The sequence below is a fragment of the Triplophysa rosa genome, linkage group LG1 (genome assembly GCF_024868665.1).
Source record: "Triplophysa rosa linkage group LG1, Trosa_1v2, whole genome shotgun sequence".
NCBI lineage: Eukaryota > Metazoa > Chordata > Actinopteri > Cypriniformes > Nemacheilidae > Triplophysa > Triplophysa rosa.
This window is the reverse complement of record NC_079890.1, coordinates 2,159,527-2,181,666: the sequence shown is the minus strand read 5'-3', so window position 1 is coordinate 2,181,666 and position 22,140 is coordinate 2,159,527. Positions and strand designations below refer to the sequence as shown.

The following is a 22,140-nucleotide window of genomic DNA, read 5'->3' as shown; positions in this document are numbered from 1 at the left end:
AAAAAGTGTCTGTAGAAAATGTGTTGTCCTGTGCAGTATGTTTAATGTATAAACACATGTCATTTGTTACACAAGTATTCTTCTTGTTTCATGTGATTTTCAGCTGAGCTGTTTTTCATTCCGTCTGTAGTTCACACACTTCCTGTTTCTTTAAGTCTCATGTCGTGTGACACAGTAACAACACACATTCAACTTTTAGTTATAATAAAACAAATGACAGTCTGCAGTATGCTTGGTGAAATTCTGTTAACAGTTTAGTTCATATCAAACTAATATAACTATCTTAACTCGTGCATTAATCTGGTTTAGTCTAGTGTGCTCTAGTTAGACACGCACCCCACTGAAGCAAAACACCAACATTACAAACTTGTCCAGAGGATTTTCTCATATATTTCCATCGTGTTACCTGTGAATGAGTATCAGATGTGATCATGTACGCCTTTGAAAGTCTCCAATATCTTGTTTTTTTAAAGAAATGAAGCGTTTAAAGGCTTGCAGATTGTTGTTCATCATTTTAGTTTCATTTTCACTGAAAGCTGAAACTCACCTGTGGTGATGTCATAGCTCCTCCCACATTTGTTCTTGCATTGAGCTGATGTAAATGTGGATCTGTACGAAGTGTATCCCAGCTAACAATTTTTGGGTCCCAGAACGTTCCCCTAACGTTAGTTTTTGGTTCCCAAACGTTATTTTCTAAGGTTCGTTTTTGGTTCTCCAGGAAAGTTTTCTTTACGGAAATAGAACGTTAGTTTCTGGTTCCCATAACGTTCTGGGAACCAAAAACTAACGTTAGGGAAACGTTCTGTGTTTGCTGGGGTTAGCGCCATTATGCATGTGTCACGAATTGACATGCATGTATGATCTGATTTGCACTGCTCGCGCAAATTATTATATTACTGCTGCTAGAGCATATATTTGATAAAACTGTGTTCAGATATCAATGCAAAACAGTATGTGATTTTTATTCCAGTCATTGAACAAAAATACTAAGTACATTTAAAAGTTGAGAAACAAAAATACGTAGGGCTCTTAATGGTAGCACAATATGTCAGAACACCGGCTTAACCTAAAACCTTGTGTGTTTTTGTGACAGTTCAGATGCAATTAGACACGAACATGAACTTTAGTACTCATGTGCTATGTGACCAGTGTTGGGTGTAACTAGTTACTAAGTAATTAGTTACTGTAACTTAATTACTTTTCCCTTGAAAATGTAAAGTAAGGGATTACTCTTATTTTTTCTGTAATTTAATTACAGTTACTTCTGATGTAATTAAACTAAATACTTTGTGTAATATGTGTGTGTGCAGAAGAGGAATTTACATAAAAATTCAAAGTCTAACTTTGTAATCCTTGCTTTAATGTATAATTCTCACATTTGTAATTAATAATAATACTTTATGTAGTTTTATATTATTTATTTGAATGAATTAAAAGAGCCGTTTCATGTCTATCCTTGAATCACTTAACTAATCAAGGTTGATGTAGGATAAAGAAAGTAATTAGTAATAAGTAATTAAATAGTTTTTGAAGAGAGTAACTTGTACAGTAATCTAATTACATTATCGAATGTGTAATTAGTAACTAGTAATTTATTACTTTTTCAGAGTAACTTACCCAACACTGTATGTGACAGCTGGAGTCTTTGCGAGTACACGCTCATGTCTATGGAACGCCTACACATAATCAACGTCTTTTTTATCGGCAAAGCATATCGGCGTAATTTTTCATTTCGGGACGATATTTAATTTATAAGCAAATATTGGCCGATAATATCTGCGTGCAGATAATATCGTGCATCCCTACTGCTAAGATTTAGTTACAAATCTCGCAATATTTCACAATCTCACCGTGTCATAGATTGTCTCGCGAGCGAGAGATGACGCGTTTCCGTTTCTGTATGGCCACGGTGGAGGAGGACTTGGGAAGGGCGGTTTAATTTTGTTTCAAAAAGTATTACAAAACTACTGTTGTATAAGTACATTTTGAATTGTTTTATTAATGTGGTTGAGTTTTACTTGTTTTACACGAATGAACTGAAAGAAATGATGCGCACACTTTCAACTGCCATGTAGTCTGAGTTTGGCTAAAATTAGCTGAATGAACGAAGATGACAGGAGGGGATGTAGGCCTGGAGCAGTGAGTTAAGGTAAATGGGCGAATGTGCCGTTATCGTTCTGAAGGCCAATGTCAGAGATTTAAACTTGATGCGGGCGGCAACTGGCAGCCAGTGAAGTGAAATCAGGAGGGGTGTTACATGGGTTCTTTTAGGCTGATTGAAAACTAGACGTGCAGCTGCATTCTGGATCATTTGCAAGGGCTTGACTGCATTGTTTGAAAGGCCGGCCAGTAGAGAATTGCAGTAATCCAGTCTTGATATGACCAGAGCTGAGAGCCATGCTCCGACAGGAACGGCCTGATTTTCCTGATGTTGTAGAGCACATACCTGCAAGTTCTAGAGGTTGCTGCGATGTGGGAGGTGAATTTCAGCTGGTCGTCAAACGTCACCCCCAGGTTCCTCGCAGACTTGGTGGGTGTTATGGTTAAGACACATAAACCTTAAGACATAATTGCTTCCCTACACAAAATTTAAGATGTTGCTTTTGTTATTTTTGTGTTTCTAGTGTTTTATCTTTAACTTGCCCGATGCCCATTGTTTCATGTCGTTTGCTGTTACCTTTGAAATATGCCTTCATCTGGACAGTTTAATACAGCCGTCGCTACATTGTTGTTGAAATGTTCATGTTCAAATATTAACAGTCATATCTTCTCAGACAATGCAAATCGCTGGGATTTTGTTTGTAGTTAGATCTGTATTAAGTGGTGGACAGTAGGCTACAGTATAACTTTATTCAGTTACACTTGCCGCAGAGATATGGAACTGTAATTCGGATGACGGATCTGGAAAAACTTCATAGATGTGCATTGATAGATCCAACTATGGATATGGCTTCCAGATCTTATAGATCCAAAAATTAGTCCAGTTTCACTAGATCTCTCCCCGTCAGAAATGTATGAAATCTGAAAATATAAACTCCGTTGTGAGTCAATACTTCAAATCAACCACCAGGTAGATACAGAGATGAAGGAAAGAACAGCAGGCAGGAGACGACGTGATGTTGAATACAATGAAAGATGGTTTATTGAATAATATCAGTTGGGCTTCAATGCTCAGTCTAGCTCTGTCCAACTTCGTCGGACTAGAAACAGATTCAATAGGTGTCATTAACCATGCAAGATTACAGTATCAAAACATTGTCTCGTCATGTTATTATGAACCTTGAGATGGAGACCATTGGAGAATCATATCAGCATAAGAGACAATACAACACCCAACAGATGATTAAACAGTATTAAAAATAAGGACAAAATGTGTCAAATAAAAAGAATAAAAGTGAATAATAAAATGATAAAATAAACGAATGAATATATATATGATAAATGAAATGTTATAAATGCATAATGGAAATAGTAATAAATGTAATAATGTAATAAATGAGATAAATGAAATAGAATAATAAAATAAAACAAGAAACAGATTTATGTTTCTACTCCGATCTATCAGCATTTAACTGAAAAATAACGCACACCCTTAGAACGTTCATCAGCCAAACAGAATGAAGCATTCAACAGCCCCGTGGTATAATTAAATGTAATATATGTATCATTTTAATAAATGTCCTTTCATGCACATTTCTATCTAAGGAAGAAATGGTTTCTCCAAAGTATCCTTACTCTCGCTAATCGTCTTTATTCCTATGCATAAGGATTTGTGAATTTTCTCCCAGGTGTCCAGCTCAGATTTCCACAGAACTGCCCTGGAGCGGATGAGCTGAGAGACCTCGCTCTCGTTACCTTTATGAAGACTTATACTTTCTTTGGTAAGAAGATAGCCATCCACGCCAATAAACAATACATTTAATATGCCAGATGCAACTCTAACAGACTTTGTGATAAACAGTGTTTCCGCTCTTGCCAGCTGCCCTGCCTCAGACAGGTTGATAGCCACCTGCGGTGTGTCATCTAAGCCCGTCACTGTGATCTCGGTTGCTGCTGTAATTACATTTTTACTTTTATGCTCAGCAACAGCTGCAGCTCCAGCCATCACATCCCCAGCACCTTCAACCACTCCTTTAGTCACGTTTAACACATTCTCAACATCAACTGCACTAGGCCGCACTAAAGGTCTTTCACTATTGGCCACTTCTTTCAGACAGCGTACAATGTCTCTCATATCATCCTGGTAACCCTTTAAATAACTTTGTGCATTGTGCTCATGGTGACTGTTGACTGCCATTTCAGTGACCCCTGTTACAAGACTGTTGACTGCACTGATGCCCCCCAGACCGGCCCCTGCCAGAGTTAAGCCCAAAGATACTCCTCCAGTGAAAGGGGCAAGAATAAGGCCAGAAATAGACAAGATCCCCCCGAATATCCCCACTGAACTACCAGCCACAGTAGATATACTGGCCCCCGTCTTCATCTCATTCAGCTTAACTGCCGTCTCCTCCAGATCGGACAGGAACTGCCACATTCTAGAGCGATGTTCACTGAACAAGTCAATGAATTTCTGAGCGTTTTCCTGAAAAAGGAACGCCAGCCGGGTGTTCTGGTCCTTCCTGGACAAGGAGAAAGAAGACGAAGTTGATCATATACAGTAGTTCAGAATCCACCTGTCTGGTACTTCACCAAACCATTTGATTTAAAAATGGCTTGAGGTCTCACCTGATGTCACACAACTGGTTCAAATGATGAAGCATTTCATTCATGGTGTTCTCACTTGCGGTCAAAATGAGCTGCACTAAAGGTTGATCCATTTTATGTCTGTAAAGAATTTCAGTGTAATTAACAAAGTCTTATTTACGTTTGTTTATCTCCACCTTAAATGAGAAAACATTTACTTGGAGATGTCTCCAGACGAGAATGAACTGAAAACAACAAATAAAAACATTAAAAATATATATTTATTTATTAGTAAAAATCTGAAGTGATACAATGCTTTGGGTAAAAGAACAGACCAAAATTTCAGTTGTAAACTCTTACCCTTCATTGGAGCTCTCAAGAAATGTATGTTCATTCAATATGGAGTCTTAAAGTGATAGTTCACCAAAAAAACGAAAATTCTGTCATCATTTTCTCACCCTCTTGTCATTTCAAACCTGTATGACTTTCTACTGCAGAACACAAAATTAAATATTTTGAAGAATGTTCAACGGTGGTACCCATTCTCTCGCATTGTTTTTGTGTCTATAGAATAGAAGTGAATGGAGACCACCGTTGTTCGGTCACTGACATTCTTCAAAATATTTTCTTTTGTGTTCTGCAGAAGAAAGAAGGTTTTGAAATTTGACAGTGCTATTCCAATGCATTTAGTACATGAGCTTAAGATTACGGCTGGTTTGTGAAAATGACGCAGCCTCTTGTGCTGAAATAGCATGTGCTGAATTGGCGAAGCTCTATAGCGTTTACATGCACAGAATAAACGGATATCTATCAAAATTCAGCTTATAAAAGAAACCTGTTTTCATGTGTTTACATGCATATCAATAAACCGGCTACGCATTTACATGACCTTACACGTTTTCAGTGTATTAAGCATAATCGGAGTACGACTGTGCATGTAAATGCACTCAATGTGCAAAAAAGGAAATATATTTTTGTGTTACGCAAAATAAAGTCATATGAGTTTAAAATTACATAAAGGTGATTTAATGATGGCAAAATTGTAATTTTTATCAGGAATTTCATAACTCACCTCTGTCTTATTCTCCGACAAAGCTGTTCTGCGTTGAGTACATAGCAGTCTAGCTGAAAGACCAAGACATTCACATTCTGGAGTATAGGACGGAAGAAGGTTTCTGCATTTCTCTTAAAGTGGATGAGGAGATGAGCATCTGTTCCTGCAGCTATGATGACTGACTACAAAATTTCAGGGCTCTCTCCCCTCAGCAGGAAGATCTGTTCACTGAAGACATGGCGTGAGGTCACTGTTAGCTTCTCCACTGCATCCAGGAAGTCCTCAAGTTTCTTCAGCCCCATTAACGTGTCTGCGAGGACGGCGTCCAGCTTCTCCTCCTGCTGATTTTCATTGATGTCGCTCATCTTCTTAATCTCTGCCTTTCTCTCAGAGCTCCATTCTTCTTCTTGGTCACAGAAGTCCCTCACGGTCTTGATGTAACGGAGTGTATCCTCAACATACTCTGTCAGTCGGTCCTGCAACTGTGTCCTGTGCCGCAGTACAAAATAACATGTCATGAATTTATTGTAATAAATGTATTCATTATACTTTTTATTCCTCATATCCACCTCCGCTCCATATTCCTATATGTAAGCTGAAGGCTAGTGCGGATGTTACATATTAAACCAAACAAGAGACTGACATGCTAAATCTAATGGACCAGTTCTGTAACTTTAACTGTTGTCATATTGTTTTTCTGTCTCTTAATACATCCTTTATATTTTACAAGATTTTTAAAGTTATTCTGAAAAATATGACGAAAAGGAGAAAAAAATGAAATGAAATTTCAGAATAGTGCCCTACTGTTACGGTTCCAGTAGATGAAGGAGACGAAGGTAATCCACAGTGAGAATATATTTAATGAAAGCACTCGATACAAATAAAAAGAACTCCAAGAAGGCAGTTACCACACAGTAGACAAGACCAAAAACAAATGAAAAAGGCAGTGGCTAAATAGTGATGACGATAACAACTAACAGGTGCCAGTTAAACAAACGAGGTACAGGTAAGGGATCGTGGCAAAATTAAGTCCAATGGCAAAACCGGAGAAAACTAAATAGGGAAACAGACGTAAATGTGACACCTACTGTATATGTCTATAGCGCATTTTACTGCATTGTGGATGTAGAATTTACTCTCATTGTAAACTGGTCAGGTGTTATAGGGCAATTCATGTCAGGCTATCAGTGTCAGTGTTACCAGCACATTACAATGTAAAGTTTGATATGTATTCAAATCCTGTCTTTAGATTAACCAAAAGATCATAACTATAAATGGTATCTGCAGACCCCCTAACATGATCGACTGCATGTAAAATACTCTGTAATAACTTTCAAAATGACACGTCCCTGTTTAGCAGTAATTTTGCAATACTTTTCTTAAACAACAAACTTATAGATATCAGAGAAAGCTGAACTTCTCATCTGATGATGATGGCGTTACATGGTGCCAGTAACACTGATTTCACACTTAAATCAGACTGATCCTTTTCTTTTTGTTTTATATATGCAAAGTTCATTACAAAATATTTATTAAGACCTGCAGATATTACTTTGACATTGTCAACTCACCTGATGCCCATGCTGTTGTTTTTTCTGAGGAATGAGGTCAAAGATGGTCTTTTAGCAGGATAACACTTATCAGTCTGCACTCATTTTGTCTCCCACCCCTCATTATATACACATACTTCTCATGATCATCATCCAATCAGTTCTTATCTTGGCCTTATAAGGAATTGTTTTTATCGCTTTAGTTTCTTGTCTTTGCTCAAGGACTTCCTCTTGTTGAGACCTAAAGTCTCTCTTGTAGTGAAGTTGCTGTTGCTTCTAGAGATGCTGCTCATGGAAACTGCAGACAAACACTTTTAAATATAAATCTTAATTTGGTAGAAGTTTCTCAACTATGAGTCATGTGCTTGGAAACAGAATAACAATGGTAAAACAAAAACACATGTATCTATCTATATGTACACCGTAAAAAAATGGTTCCTGGTCTCAGCAAATATGGCTCAATAAAATAAACAGATTTTACTCATAATGTTAAGTTTTGCATATTATTTCTTGCCATAATTGTTGGAAAATATACTTAGTTTACGGTTTACTTATAATAATGAATAAACACAACAAGCAATTTTAAAGTCAGCATTGATCTGGTGCATTGTAGATGTACACTGCTGTGTTTACATTTAAGTCAACTTAATTTCAAGTCTTTTGACTTCCCAAAAGATTAATTTCATTCTACTCAAGTATTTGTGAATTATGAGACCTTTGTCTGCAGTTGGAGTTGAATCTGTATCTTTTTCATTTTAAAGAAGTGTTGAACTTTCTCAAACTACCATTTTGGTGATCAGTGTTTGCTTTTTATTTGGGCTTTTTGATTTTGGGTTCTAATTTGACTGTTGTAACAGTGCGAACAATGGATTTGTTTTAGCAAAGAAAACTAAGATTCAATGGGGTCAGTTGATGATGGACATTTCTCAGAAGTGATGCTATTGTCATGAAGTTCTCTTACTTACTGTTTATGGCTAATATTGAAGAAAAGAGAGCATGGCCCTTTAAAGGGACAGTTCACCCAAAAATGAAAATTCTGTCACCATTTATTCACTCTCAGATTGGTCAAAACCTGTATACATTTCTTTGTTCTGCTATACACAAAGGAAGATATTTGGAAGAATGTCAGTAACCAAACAGATCTTAGTAGTAAATATGATACACCGAATGTCAAAAACGTGATTTATTACCCATAATTTATTACCCCCTGCCAGGTTTATGATTATGACCCCTTTGATCGTGCATCCTGTGTGCATTTATGACCCTTTGTTGTTGTTCAGGAAAAAATATTATAATTTCCAGACCTCGTTGTTTCCTGACCTCCCGGGGTTGTATAAGAGATAAGGATTTGGTTTGAGAATGCTTGGTCTTTGACCATAATGTCTGTGAATGAAACCAATAAAAGATGAGTTAAGAAAAATAAGAAGCATTGATGTTAAATAAAATAGATAAATAGTTGTCATGGCTCTGCTTCATTTAGTCATGTATTTCTTGGTCCTGTAGCAGAGCCATGACAAAGCCTTTGGTTATGTGTGGAGAGAAACATATTATTGTCCTTTTGACAATAATATGCGTTCTCTCCAGTGTCTCGTCATTGGCCCCGCCCCTCTCGTTTCATGTATTGCTTTCCTCTTGTGTCTTATGATCCACACCTGCCCTCGCTCATTATCCCTCCTTTGTCTTTCCTATATATACCCTCTTGTTTCTTTGTCCTGTGCTCGTGGATTGTACCGTGTAAGTGTGTTCTTGTACCATGGTCATGCTCCCGTGTTCTTGTCCGAGATCCTGTTCCTTGCCTTGTCCGTCATTTGTGAGTTTTGTGCCCTGCCTTATTTACCCCTCCGTGTTTTGTAAGACGTTGTGTCGACTTTATTTTGTTAGTCTTTTGCCCCCACGTGGGAAGTGTTTTGTTTTATATTCCTCCTTTTGTTCCTAAGTTCATAGTTCGTGTTTTGTTAAAGTTTTCCCCATCGTGGGTGTTTTTGTTTGAGTTTAATAAAATCCTTGTTAACCCCTTCACCACCGCCTGCCTGCTATTGGGTTCTTCCACGCCAGCCGTGACAAATAGTGATTAAATGAAATGAGATAAATTAGTCAGGTTCAGTTTTTAAGTTTTAAAAAGAACGGGCCTAAGTTGGTTTGAGAATGCTTGGTCTTTGACCATAATGTCTGTGAATGATTATTTTCACATCTGTGAATATCCTCCGCAGTCCGGGTCAGGACATCATCTGGCACGGGGATTGTTTTGTTTTTGTCGAGCACGTGGTTGTCGCCGAGCTGTTGGCTGACCACGTGCCCGCGTCGTTCACCCACCCTCTTGTTTCCGTATGACTTCCCCTGCACTGGTGTTTTTCCACTCCGTGTCCACATGCCTGCTGGCACTTCACTCATTATGCGATAGCGTTTCAGTAATTACCCCACACCTGGTTATGATCTCCTCATTACCTTCTCTTTATATTTCCCTCAGTGTTTCTTGTCCGGTGTCTGTTCGTTGTATGTTATTCAGCTCAGACTGCCCCAGGCGTAGCTGCGGCTTGCCTGTTGAAAGCCATTCCAAGCATACTTCTCGCCTAGACTGTCAGCCATAGCCTAGTCTTGTCTTGCCTCAGTTCAAGTACACTCACCACTTCCTTGTTCTCCTCGCTTCTTCCCGCTCTCTGTTTTCTTCGGCAGCTTTCGTTGGCGTTCTGGTCAGCAGTCACCATCATCAGACGACTACTCTTGGGAGGACCCACAGGAACTTCTTCAGGCGCAGCATTCCCCCAGCCTGCCAGTGCGGACTACGAGTCGAGTGAGGTCTCCAGGCGCTACCGTCCAACTCACAGCACCGGCGACCTATCCTCGACTCTCCTCGCTGCAGGGGCGTAGCTACATGGTGGCCATGGGTGGTAACGGCTACCCCTGAATGATGGATGGCCACCTATCTGGCCACCTCTGTTGTGCGAAGCAGTTTTAAGATGCGTGTTGGAGTTTACGGAGTGCTGCGCAGATCATTTAGCGTATGCACTGAAAGTAACGCGAGGACATTATCTCGCGTTAATATGATGTCATACGCTGACGCACTGACGCAAACAGTCGGAGCGCTATTATCTGAACAGCTGCTAACCTCTTCGCTTCGTGACCGTGTACTGTCTGTGTACCATGGAAGTTCATCGCGTCGCGAGCAGAAGGATCAGGGTAGGGTTGCACAAACCATTCGTAAGTTCTTTCTTACACGTGAACGTAAAGTCCACACTAGAGGCTTAGTAACTACTACTAGCTAGTTTGTAACTAAATCTGTAATCTGTATGTTATTCGGTTGCACCATTTGGTTTTAAGGCTGTTTAACAGCTCCGGGACTGGCTGGGAAAGGCAACGTTGAGGACATAATCGATCGTGTGGGGCTGGAGCAGTTTATCTGCCACTGGCAGACGTCGCTGGACTCAGCCATACAGCTTGCCGAGGACCAGATGGTGGTGTGCCCCGGGGTTGGCGAACCCTCCACAACTGTCTCTCACGCCTCTTCGGAGGCGTCATCTCCCTCCTCTTCTTCTCTCCTCTCTCAACCTGTCCGTTTCCCAAGGTCCCGTCCTCCCGGACCACCTCGTCCACCGCCCCAGGCGAGAGCCGGGCACCCCTCGGACTACGCCGCGGGACAACGAGCACCGCCCCGGGGATACCACGATTCCGCCGGGCCGTCGCTCTCTCTGTGTCCGGCACGTGCTCCATTTCCTGCTGCCGGGATGGCGGGGACACCTGGGCCGGCCTGCTGGCGTTGCAGGGACCCGGACCATTTCGTCGATCGTTGCCCGGCCATGGACAAAGGCACAATGATCCGGGTCCCGGACGCCCCGCAGGCTGCCCTCGGTCAAACCGGCTGGTACCAAATACCTGTGAGTATAAGGGGGGGGCACATAACCGGCTCAGGTGGATTCAGGCTGCAACCAAACCTCTATCCATCAAAGCCTGGTTCGGCCGGGGGAAATGGATAATAGCCGCCAGGTTCGGGTACGGTGTGTGCACGGGGATGTGGCAAGATACCTTTTGGTGACCGCTGTTATCCAATTCTGGGGACAAACACATAGTGTAGAGGTGGCCATTAATCCGCACCTCCGACACCCGCTAATTCTGGGGACCAATTGGCCTGCTTTTACCGAATTATTGGGTTATTTGTGTGTGGGTGTCGCTTAGGGACCGAAGACGCAGGGAGACGGAGCGCTCATGCAGGTAGGTGAGGCTGAACCCGGACCGCCGGTGGCTGCATCCGGGGAACCAAGCGCTATCGAGAGGCTAATCCTCTCGGAGCGCGATGACTTTCCCCTGGAGCAGTCCCGGGATGAGTCCCTCAAATTTGCATTTGAACAGGTCCGCTGTATTGATGGACAACCTCTCCAACCTGCACGACCGCTTTCCTATCCTTATTTTGCGATTATAAGAGACTGGTTGTATCGAGTAACCCAAGATACTCAGACAAAAGAGGATACAACCCAGTTGTTTGTTCCACGAAGCCGCCGGGAAATGCTTTTCCAGGCGGCTCATTGTAATCCGATGGCGGGACATTTAGGACAGACATCGACACTAAATCGCCTAATGAGGCGATTCTTTTGGCAGGGCATTCACGAGAACATGCGCAGGTGGTGTGCCACGTGTCGTGAATGCCAGCTGGTAAAACCACCGGCCTCTCCAAAAGCGCCATTAATGCAGGCCCCCTTCGACAGAATTGGTATGGACCTCATCGGGCCATTGGAGCGATCAGTGAGAGGACATCGATTTGCATTAGTCCTGGTGGATTATGCAACCCGATATCCCGAAGCCGTGCCCCTCCACAGCATCTCGGCTAAGAGTGTGGCAGAGGCACTGTTTCACATCATCTCCCGCGTGGGGATCCCCCGGGAAATCCTCACGGATCAAGGCACGGCAAACTTTATGAATTATTGGGCGTTAAATCGATCCGTACCAGCGTCTTCCACCCCGAAACGGACGGTCTGGTCGAGTGGTTTAATCGCACTTTGAAAACCATGATTCGTAAATTCGTCCACAAGGACGCCAAAAATTTGGATAAATGGTTGGAACCCCTCTTATTTGCTGTGCGAGAGGTCCCCCAAGCCTCCACGGGGTTTTCCCCCGTCGTGCTTCTCTTTGGACGCCAGCCCCGAGGGGTTTTGGACGTCCTGAGAGAGACTTGGGAGGACGGACCTTCTAGCAATAAAAACGAAATTCAATATGTCCTGGACCTGCGAACAAAACTCCATACACTGGGGCGGCTATCTATGGAGAATTTGTTACGGGCTCAGGACAAGCAAAGCCGGCTATATAACAGGGGTACTAATTTACGCAAATTTATACCGGGAGAGAAAGTGCTTGTATTACTCCCCACGTCGAGTTCCAAATTACTTGCAAAGTGGCAAGGACCGCTCGAGGTCACACGGCAAGTCGGAGATCTCGATTATGAGGTAATACGAACAGATAGGAGCGGGTCACGTCAGATTTACCACCTCAATCTCCTTAAAAAATGGCAGGAGGTGGAGTCCGTGATGTTGGCGACGCTAATAAGTGGGGAGGATGATCTCGGGCCAGAGGTGAATACCAAGTCACGATCGCTCGCGCTGGCTCCTGGGGGAGATCACCTCTCACCCTCCCAGCTCACGGACGTAGCCAAGTTGCAAGCAGAGTTTGCAGACGTGTTCTCACCCCTACCTGGTCGTACCACGCTCATTCAGCACCACATTGAGACAGCGCCAGGTGTAGTGGTCCGCAGCCGGCCGTATCGTTTACCTGAACACAAGAAAAATGTGGTTCAGACGGAATTAGAGGCAATGCTTGAAATGGGGGTAATAGAAGAATCCAACAGTGACTGGGCGAGCCCGATAGTCTTTGTGCCCAAGACGGACTGCTCGGTCAGATTCTGCGAGGATTACCACAAGGTGAATGCGGTGTCGAAATTCGACGCCTATCCAATAGCTCGGGTTGACGAGTTGCTTGATCGGCTAGGCACGGCTCGTTTTTACTCGACGCTGTATTTAACAAAGGGATACTGGCAGATCCCCCTATCGCCGGTATCCAAAGAAAAAACTGCCTTCACAATGCCGTTCGGATTGCACCAATTCGTCACACTTCCGTTCGGTTTGTTCGGGGCACCCACCACCTTCAAACGTCTTATGGATCGTATCCTCCGACTCCATATGGCATATGCCGCTGCCTACTTAGATGATATTATCATCTACAGTAACGATTGGCAGTGGCATATCCAACACTTGAGGGCAGTCCTGAGGGAGCTGAGGGCGGCAGGTCTCACTGCCAACCCAAAGAAGTGTGCGGTTGGGCGAGTGGAGGTTAGGTATCTGGGCTTCCACTTGGGTCACGGACAGGTGCGTCCCCAAATTAACAAGACCACAGCCGTTGCGACATGTCCGAGGCCTAAGACCAAAAAGGAGGCAAGACAGTTCCTGGGGCTGGCGGGATATTACAGGCGCTTTGTGCCTAACTATTCGGACCTCCCCAGCCCGCTGACTGATCTTACTAAAAAGGAAGCACCAGATACTGTCCAGTGGACGGAGCAGTGTCAGCAGGCGTTTACCCAAGTAAAGGCTGCCCTGTGTGGCGGGCCGCTCTTACACTCTCCTGACTTTTCTCTCCCTTTTCTGTTGCAGACTGACGCGTCGGACAGGGGGCTGGGTGCCATCCTTGCACAGGAGGTGGGGGGTGAGGAGCGGCCGGTGCTGTACATTAGTCGTAAGCTCTCAAAGAGAGAGACTAAGTACAGCACCATAGAAAAATAGTGTTTGGCCATCCGATGGGCCATTCTCACCCTTAGATACTACCTCCTGGGCCGGGAATTCACCCTCTGTTCGGACCACACCCCTCTGCAGCGGCTCCACCGCATGAAGGATACCAACGCGCGGGTCACTCATTGGTACATTGCTTTGCAACCATTTAAATTCAAGGTGATCCACAGGCCGGGTGCACAGATGGCTGTTGCCGACTTCCTCTCCAGGAACGGGGGGGGTGGTGGGGGGGGATGGGGCTGCAGGCCGGACGGCTCCCCGGCCTGAGACGGGCGGTGGGGGCATGTGGCAAGGGGGGTGTGGTTTAGCGAGGTACGCAACGGGAGAGAGAGCCGGGAGACGAGCGGTGAGTAAATGGGATACGTGCAAACAATCAACACCTGTATCTAATTCCAGTAATGGCGTGGAGAGAGCAGATAAAAGGAGGAAAGCCTATACTATACTAGATAAACATTATTAGTTTAATGTATCAATTTTCTTTTTCTTTTTGTATGTGATTGTACTCCATTTTAATGATTTTGGATAAATGTAGCCTGTAAAAATCTAATTTTGTTTTTGCTTGGTTAATGAAACCACAATATTATGGTATAATTACATAGTTCTGTTTCAGAAATTCATTCAGTTTACCATATTTTAATCTGAACAGCGGCATGAAAAATGCATCGTGCATTGTAAGATTTTTTCTGAGAAGTTTCTGGCATCAGGTCAAAATAATTATATTTCCTTTTATTTGCTGTTAAAATTGCCATTTTAAAGACAATTTATACAGACTACTAATATAGAACAATAAATTTCAGACTTTCATTGAAAATGTGAAACAACACAAGTTTTGTGTTGACACAAAGGAACACAGGTCGTTCTCTTGTAACCAAATTACATTTAGCGGTTTGTATATGGGTACGTTCAAAGCACTTTTCAAATCAACACTTATGGGTAAGACTTTTAAATGTAAAACATTTTTATGATTCAATGTAAATATGAGAACCTTGACATGTTTTCTGCCAGACAGACACTTTAAACAACTTTCATTTCCTCCTTTCAAGGAAAAACTAACCTAAATCAAGCTGTGGTTAGATGCTTTGTTTAGTAAAATACAACTGAGCTACAGCATAGCAACCTTTTTTCAGCCCATAAGGACTGCATGCACATTTTGTGCCAAATATTGGTGGTAATGTATAAGAATAAACATTTCATACACAATAGCAAAATACTAGAAGAGTAATAAAATGAATAGAGACATTAAGATGTAGAAGGTTTTGGATGTAAATACTTTGTTTTTTATTAAATCAAGTCAAACATACATCAACCCAATGGCTCGAACAATGAGAACACTTAGAACAACTGATCTTACCAGCATTAAAGCGAGACATTTTGGATAAATCAGTGAGGAAAATGAGACAATTGAACAAGAACCCAAAACAATGAACAGGTCAAAGCTTAAGAATTAGATTTATGGAAAACGTCAGGGCCCTGTTTCGAACTCAGGTCTCCGGTGTGAGAAACAGTAGCTTTCCTGAATGAGCCACAAGGAGTGTTTGAACCCAGAAGATGAGGCAGAAATGACAATGCTTGAATTGAGGTTTTAATGAACCGAAGGGGAGATAATTCTCCAAGCCAAAAAATATATAACTCCACAATGAAACAAGGTAAATCCAAAAAAGGGTAATCCACAAAAAAGGTAATCCACAAACGGGTATAAAACAGAATTCACAGAGTCACTAGAATAGGGCTATAACGTGCAAACTTGGAGCGAGGCACTGGGGGAAAACTAGTGGTATAAATATGCTCAAAGGAAACAAGGCACAGGTGTGAACAATAATTGAATCCAGGGATAGAATAAAGCCCAATGGGGGCCTCTGGTGGCCAGGAACCGGCCAAATGATGACAGAATCCCCCCTAGAACGGCTCCTGACGTTCCTACCAGCTTTATTCGGGTGGCAGGCCCTGAACTGTCGAATGAGGTCAGGGTCCAGTATGTCCTTGGCAGGAACCCAGGAGCGTTCCTCGGGACCGTAGCCTTCCCAATCCACCAGATACTGCCAGGATCTCTGTACCCGATGGGAGTCCAGTATCCGGCGGACAGTATATGCAGGCTGGCCCCCGATGACCCGGGACGGAGGGGGAGATCTGCCTGTGGGAGCAAGGGGAGAAAAGACCACAGGCTTCAGTAATGAAACATGGAATGTGGGATTAATTTTAAGTGACCTAGGTAGCTGCAGATGGTAGGTAACAGGGTTAATTTTCCTGGTGATCTTGAATGGGCCGATGAACCTCTGAGACAGCGTACGGGATTCCACTTTGAGAGGTAGGTTCTTTGTGGAAAGCCAGACCCTCTGGCCCGAGCGCAAGGTGGGACCCGGACGGCGAAGTCTATTAGCCTGTCGCTGGTACCGTTGCAAGGAGCGTAGGAGGTTGAAACGGGCCCTCTTCCACGTGAGACGACAACGTCTGACGAACCTCAAGGCTGACGGCACACCGACCTCCGCCTCCTGATCCGGGAACAATGGGGGAGCATAACCAAACTGACATTCGTGCGGGGACATACCAGTTGCAGAGGAGCGTAGTGTGCATATTCAGCCCAGGTGATGAACGAAGACCTGGTGGATGGGTTATTAGAGACCATACACCTGAGGGTGGTTTCCAGCTCCTGGTTCATCCTCTCGGTTTGGCCATTGGATTCTGGATGATACCCTGAAGACAGGCTGGCAGAAGCCCCAATGAGCTGGCAGAAGGCTCTCCAGAATTTGGAGGAAAACTGGGGGCCTCGGTCGGAAACCACATCCTGGGGAATACCGAAGACTCGAAATACGTGGTTGATACCCAGTTCGGCCGTTTCCTTGGCAGAGGGTAGTTTAGGCAGGGGAATGAATCTGGCTGCTTTGGAGAATCTGTCGACGATGACCAAGATGACTGTATTACCACGTGAAGGGGGGAGACCCGTAATGAAGTCGAGTGAGATATGTGACCAGGGCCGGCGAGGGATGGATAACGGATGGAGAAGTCCTTTGGGGTGGAGATGAGATGGTTTGCCCTGACTGCACACGGAACAGGCCTTGACGAAAGTGTTAACATCCTCCTCGATATTGGGCCACCAGAACCTCCATTGGATGAACTCTAAGGTGCGACCAGCGCCTGGATGACAAGTGAGACGAGAGGAGTGTCCCCACAAAAGGACCTGGGACCGCACCGCCTCGGGGACAAACTGCCGATTGGTAGGACCTCCGTTCGGACCCAGCTCGGTGGCTTGGGCTCGTCTCACAGTATCCTCAACTTGCCATGAAAGTGGAGCCACGATCCTTACATTGGGTAGAATGGGCGTGTCGGCATCTTCTCGAATAGTGGGAGCGTATACTCGAGACAAGGCGTCCAGTTTGAGGTTCTTAGACCCGGGTCGATAAGTGAGGATGAATTGGAACCGGTTAAAGAATAGTGACCATCTAGCTTGCTTGGTATTCAACCGCTTAACCTGGAATACATGAAGCAGGCTTTTGTGGTCCGTGAGTACCTGAAACGGTTGAGAAGCCCCCCCAGTGTCTCCACTCTTGCAATGCCAGCTTGACTGCCAGAAGTTCCCGATCCCCCACATTGTAATTCCTCTCGGCCGGTGTGAGCCGGTGTGAAAAGAAAGCACACGGATGGAGCCTCTCGTCCTCTCCCCTCTGGGACAGGATTGCCCCAACCCCGACGTCTGAGGCATCAACCTCCATCACGAATGGCTTGTCCGTCGTAGGAATAGTCAGGATGGGAGCAGAGAGGATGTGCTGTTTGAGCTTCTGGAAAACCGTCTGCGCTTCTTTGTCCCACTGAAACCTTGCGTTTTTTCCTTTGGTCAGTGCTGAGAGAGGGGCTGCCACTGAGCTGAAGTTCTTAATGAACTTACAGTAGAAGTTGGTGAACCCGAGAAAACGCTGAACTTCTTTAACGCTCTTAGGGGTAGGCCAGTCCGCTAGCGCTTCCACTTTCTTGGGGTCCATTTGGATGCGACCAGGTTCCACTATGAATCCCAGGAATTGCACTCGGGTGGAATGGAACTCACATTTCTCTGGTTTAACATATAGGTGGCTGTCCAGAAGACGTTTAAGCACCTCTCTGACGTGCTTCGTGTGTTCCTGGAGGGAGCCAGAGAAAATGAGAATGTCATCCAAGTAGACAAACACGAAGAGGTTAATGCATATCTCTGAGCACGTCATTAATAAGTGCTTGGAACCTGGCCGGGGCATTGGTCAGACCGAAGGGCATCACCAGATACTCGTAGTGGCCAGTGGATGTGTTGAAGGCCGTCTTCCACTCGTCGCCGTGTCTGATCCGCACAAAGTGGTATGCGTTCCGTAGATCAAGCTTCGTGAACACAGCTGCTCCCTGGAGCAGCTCGAACGCCGTGGCCATAAGGGGTAGAGGGTAGCGGTTCCGGACAGTGATTTTATTGAGTCCCAGGTAGTCAATGCACGGGTGTAGTCCCCCATCTTTCTTGGCCACGAAGAAGAACCCAGCCCCCGCAGGTGAGGTAGAGGATCGAATGATGCCTCCTGCCAGTGCGTCCCTGATGGAAGTCTCCATGGCCGTTCGTTCAGGAGAGGACAGGGAAAAAATCCGGCCTCTGGGGGGACAGGCGCCCGGAAGCAGGTCAATGGAACCGTCATACGGTCTATGGGGCGGTAGCATGGCGGCCCTCTGTTTGCTAAACACCTGCTTGAGGTCATGGTAGCACTCGGGAACTCGGGACGGATCGATGGGCTCTGAAGGCTCTGGAGGGGACTAGGGGAACTCGAGAAAACACAGGTGGCCTGACATGTAGGACCCCATTGCCTGATCGACCCCACGGACCAGTCGATGTGAGGATTGTGATCGCGTAGCCAGGGATAGCCTAGTACCAGGGGAAACTCGGAACACGGAATGAGCTGGAAGGTAGTCACTTCCTGGTGTTGAGAGAGTCGCAGTGGGGCAGTGACACGAGTGACAAGTCCAGGACCCAGATGGCTCCCATCCAGCATGTTAACTCGGACGGGATCTGTGAGAAGGCCCGAGGGGACGCTATTTTCGTTCGCCCAGTTGCCGTCCATGAAGTTCCCCGCAGCTCCAGAGTCTACCAAAGCTCGAAGCGAGAGTACCTGGTCGTCCCAGGAAAGGGTGACTTGGAGGAGCATACGGCGTTGGACGGACGGGAGGAGGTGATGTCTCCCGTTACAGTCCCTCCCGGCCTGTACGGGGCTGTGTGTTTCCCTGGATCTCCGGGCACGTAGTGCGGAAGTGGCCTGGTTTGCCGCAGTACAAACAGCAACGCTCCCTCATCCGGCGTTCTCTCTCAGCCTGGGAGATGCGCCCGATCTGCATGGGTTCTGTAGGACTCGGCGTGGGTAACGGTAGAGGCTCGGAACTGGGGCTGGCTGGTGCTGGGGTGAAGAATCTACGGCTCCGCTCTCTCTCTCGTAGACGATGGTCTATGCGTGAGGCCAGTTTGATGAGAGCCTCGAGACTATCCGGTGGTTCTCGCGTAGCCAACTCATCCTGGACGGCGTCCGAAAGTCCCTTCAGGAAGCACACCGCGAGTGCCTCGTCATTCCAGCCACTTGCTGCTGCTAACGTGCGGAACTGTATGGTATAGTCCGTCACACTGCGCTGACCTTGTCGGAGAGTGAGGAGTTGTTTCGTCATCTCAGGACCACTACCCGCATCCTGAAACACTCGCTTGAACTCTTCAGAAAAGGCTAAGTAAGAGGAACAGTAGGGACTTTGGGCTTCCCAAACCGCAGTAGCCCAGGCCAGGGCTTTACCAGACAGCTGGGTGATTATGTAAGCGACCTTGGACCGGTCGGTGGGAAATGAGGAAGGTTGTAGCACAAAAGAGAGAGAGCATTGGGTAAGGAAGCCCTTGCAGGCACTCGGATCACCTGAGAACCACTGCGGGGTTGGAAGACAAGGTTCAGCCAGGGGATTAACCGCCACAGGTACTTGGATTGGAGGTGCTGGTGCTGCGACCGGAACAGTTACCGGGGGAAGTCGAGTAGTTATCTCCTGGATGGAAGTGAGCATCTCCGACAGAAGTTGTGGGTGTCTCCCCATTAAGACTTCCTGTTGGGCCAACGCCGTTGTGTGGCGGTGGACCATTTCCTCTTGGTGGGACAACCTGGCTAGAAGCTCCTGGTGACTGACTGCCTCTGGGATCATTATGGCTCTAAGTTTCTGTCAGGGCCCGGTTTCGAACTCCGGTCTCCGGTGTGAGAAACAGTAGCTTTCCTGACTGAGCCACAGGGAGTGTTTGAACCCAGAAGATGAGGCAGACACGACAATGCTTGAATTGAGGTTTTAATGAACCAAAGGGGAGATAATCCTCCAAGCCAAAAAATATAACTCCACAATGAAACAAGGTAAATCCAAAAAAGGGTAATCCACAAACGGTTATAAAACAGAATTCACAGAGTCACTAGAATAGGGCTATAACGTGCAAACTTAGAGCGAGGCACTGGGGGAAAACTAGTGGTATAAATATGCTCAAAGGAAACAAGGCACAGGTGCGAACAATAATTGAATCCAGGGATAGAATAAAGCCCAATGGGGGCCTCTGGTGGCCAGGAACCGGCCAAATGGTGACAGAAAAAATCAAAGAACAATATTAAACAAAGATCAACTGAACAATTATAACTAAAAACGGCAAAGAAGCAACCATGCAATTAATTATAACTATGTGGTAAAGTAAGGAAATAGAGATGGAAAAACGTATGAAAAAGTTAAAATGAACATCTTTCCAAAACTAAAATAAATAAATCAATAAATACAAATCCATAGCCTTACCATGTTTGTGTTATCGCTTTCTGTAGATTATGTCAGAAAATGAAAAAGCTGTCCTCATTCTTTAAGTTTAGTAAAACAATGAAGCTAACAAAATGTTACTGACACATCACATTAAGTTACTCTAAACACAAATCACATGTCCTCTGTAAATATTCACAAAACAGTGAGAACCAAAACTACTTCTATAAAATGCAAGCGTAAAACTTTGTACTGCTAAACGCAAATATTGAAACTATACAAATGTTTACCAGAGGAGAAAAAACTTAAGATATGTAAAAATGTTCACATGGTGATGATACAAACTCCTGTAGTAAAACAGACGTGTTTATATGTCAAAACTGTTGTTAGTGAGAGATCCATGTTGCGTGCATGACATGTTATGTATTTTAGGGTTAAATCATTTGCTTTTTTCTGAAAGCATATCTATTTATTGAGACAACATGGTAGCACAAAACGTGTATTCATCCTTCAAGTGTTTCGCTTTTTATCAACTGATGCATTTATAAAAGCACAGCTTTATAGAGTACATGCAGTGTAGTGTATATATGACTATCTCATCCTTACCTTAAGTAACACGTAAGTTTTGGATTGGGTAATGCACGTGGATTTACCATTTGTTGATGCAGGTCTACACCACTGAAAGACATAAGGTGAATGTAAATGAAAATTCTACTGATATGCATGTTTGCCTGTACTTAGAGCAATCAAGAAAAGATTATGAAAACACCAAAAACATTTCTCTGAATCAGATAAAGCTACAGGCTAAAACTAGAGGTAATGTCCAATCTTTTAAATGAAGAACTTTCTAAGAGCTGAAACCAGAGCACATCTATCGTGGGGGCTATATATATTTTTTTTTACATTTAAAACCCCAGTTAGAGCATTTCTTAAGACTGATTGTCTGCATAAGTTGCACATTTTCATGCATGCTATAGCCATTTTTTTGTTTATTTGTACATTTATTTCAATTTTAAGTATAGATTTTTACATGTAAAAAATCTTAAATGTAACTACTTACGTGTAATTCACAATCCAGCACACAATCTGTCAGATCTGTCTGGAAAAACAAATAAAGAAAAATACGGTAGTCCTTAAAAAATATGCAGAGTGTACTTCTCTTGCTATTATTTTTGATACGTTCAGTCGGTATGTGTCAGAAAATAAAGTATATTCAAAACATGTTTTGAGTGAAAAGCATGCAACATAAGAAAAGGCTGACAATTAAATAATACATGCCCCGTTGAGAAGTTTTAGATCTGAAGAAAACCGTGTTTCTGTTTTACACTCTTTTAAGGGCATT

The 22,140-nt window shown here is 44.2% G+C and overlaps 1 protein-coding gene across 1 annotated transcript; it reads right to left on the bottom strand.

The window, feature by feature from the left end:
• Positions 1 to 3,114: 3,114 nt before the first annotated feature.
• LOC130552606 (apolipoprotein L2-like) lies at positions 3,115 to 7,373 on the bottom strand. The gene is given in 5 exon segments (XM_057330987.1): positions 3,115 to 4,619; positions 4,726 to 4,824; positions 4,902 to 4,928; positions 5,756 to 6,226; positions 7,309 to 7,373. Coding segments are annotated over 5 exon segments (1,527 nt in total). The 5' UTR covers positions 7,320 to 7,373; the 3' UTR covers positions 3,115 to 3,700.
• Between the last annotated feature and the right edge of the window lie 14,767 nt (positions 7,374 to 22,140).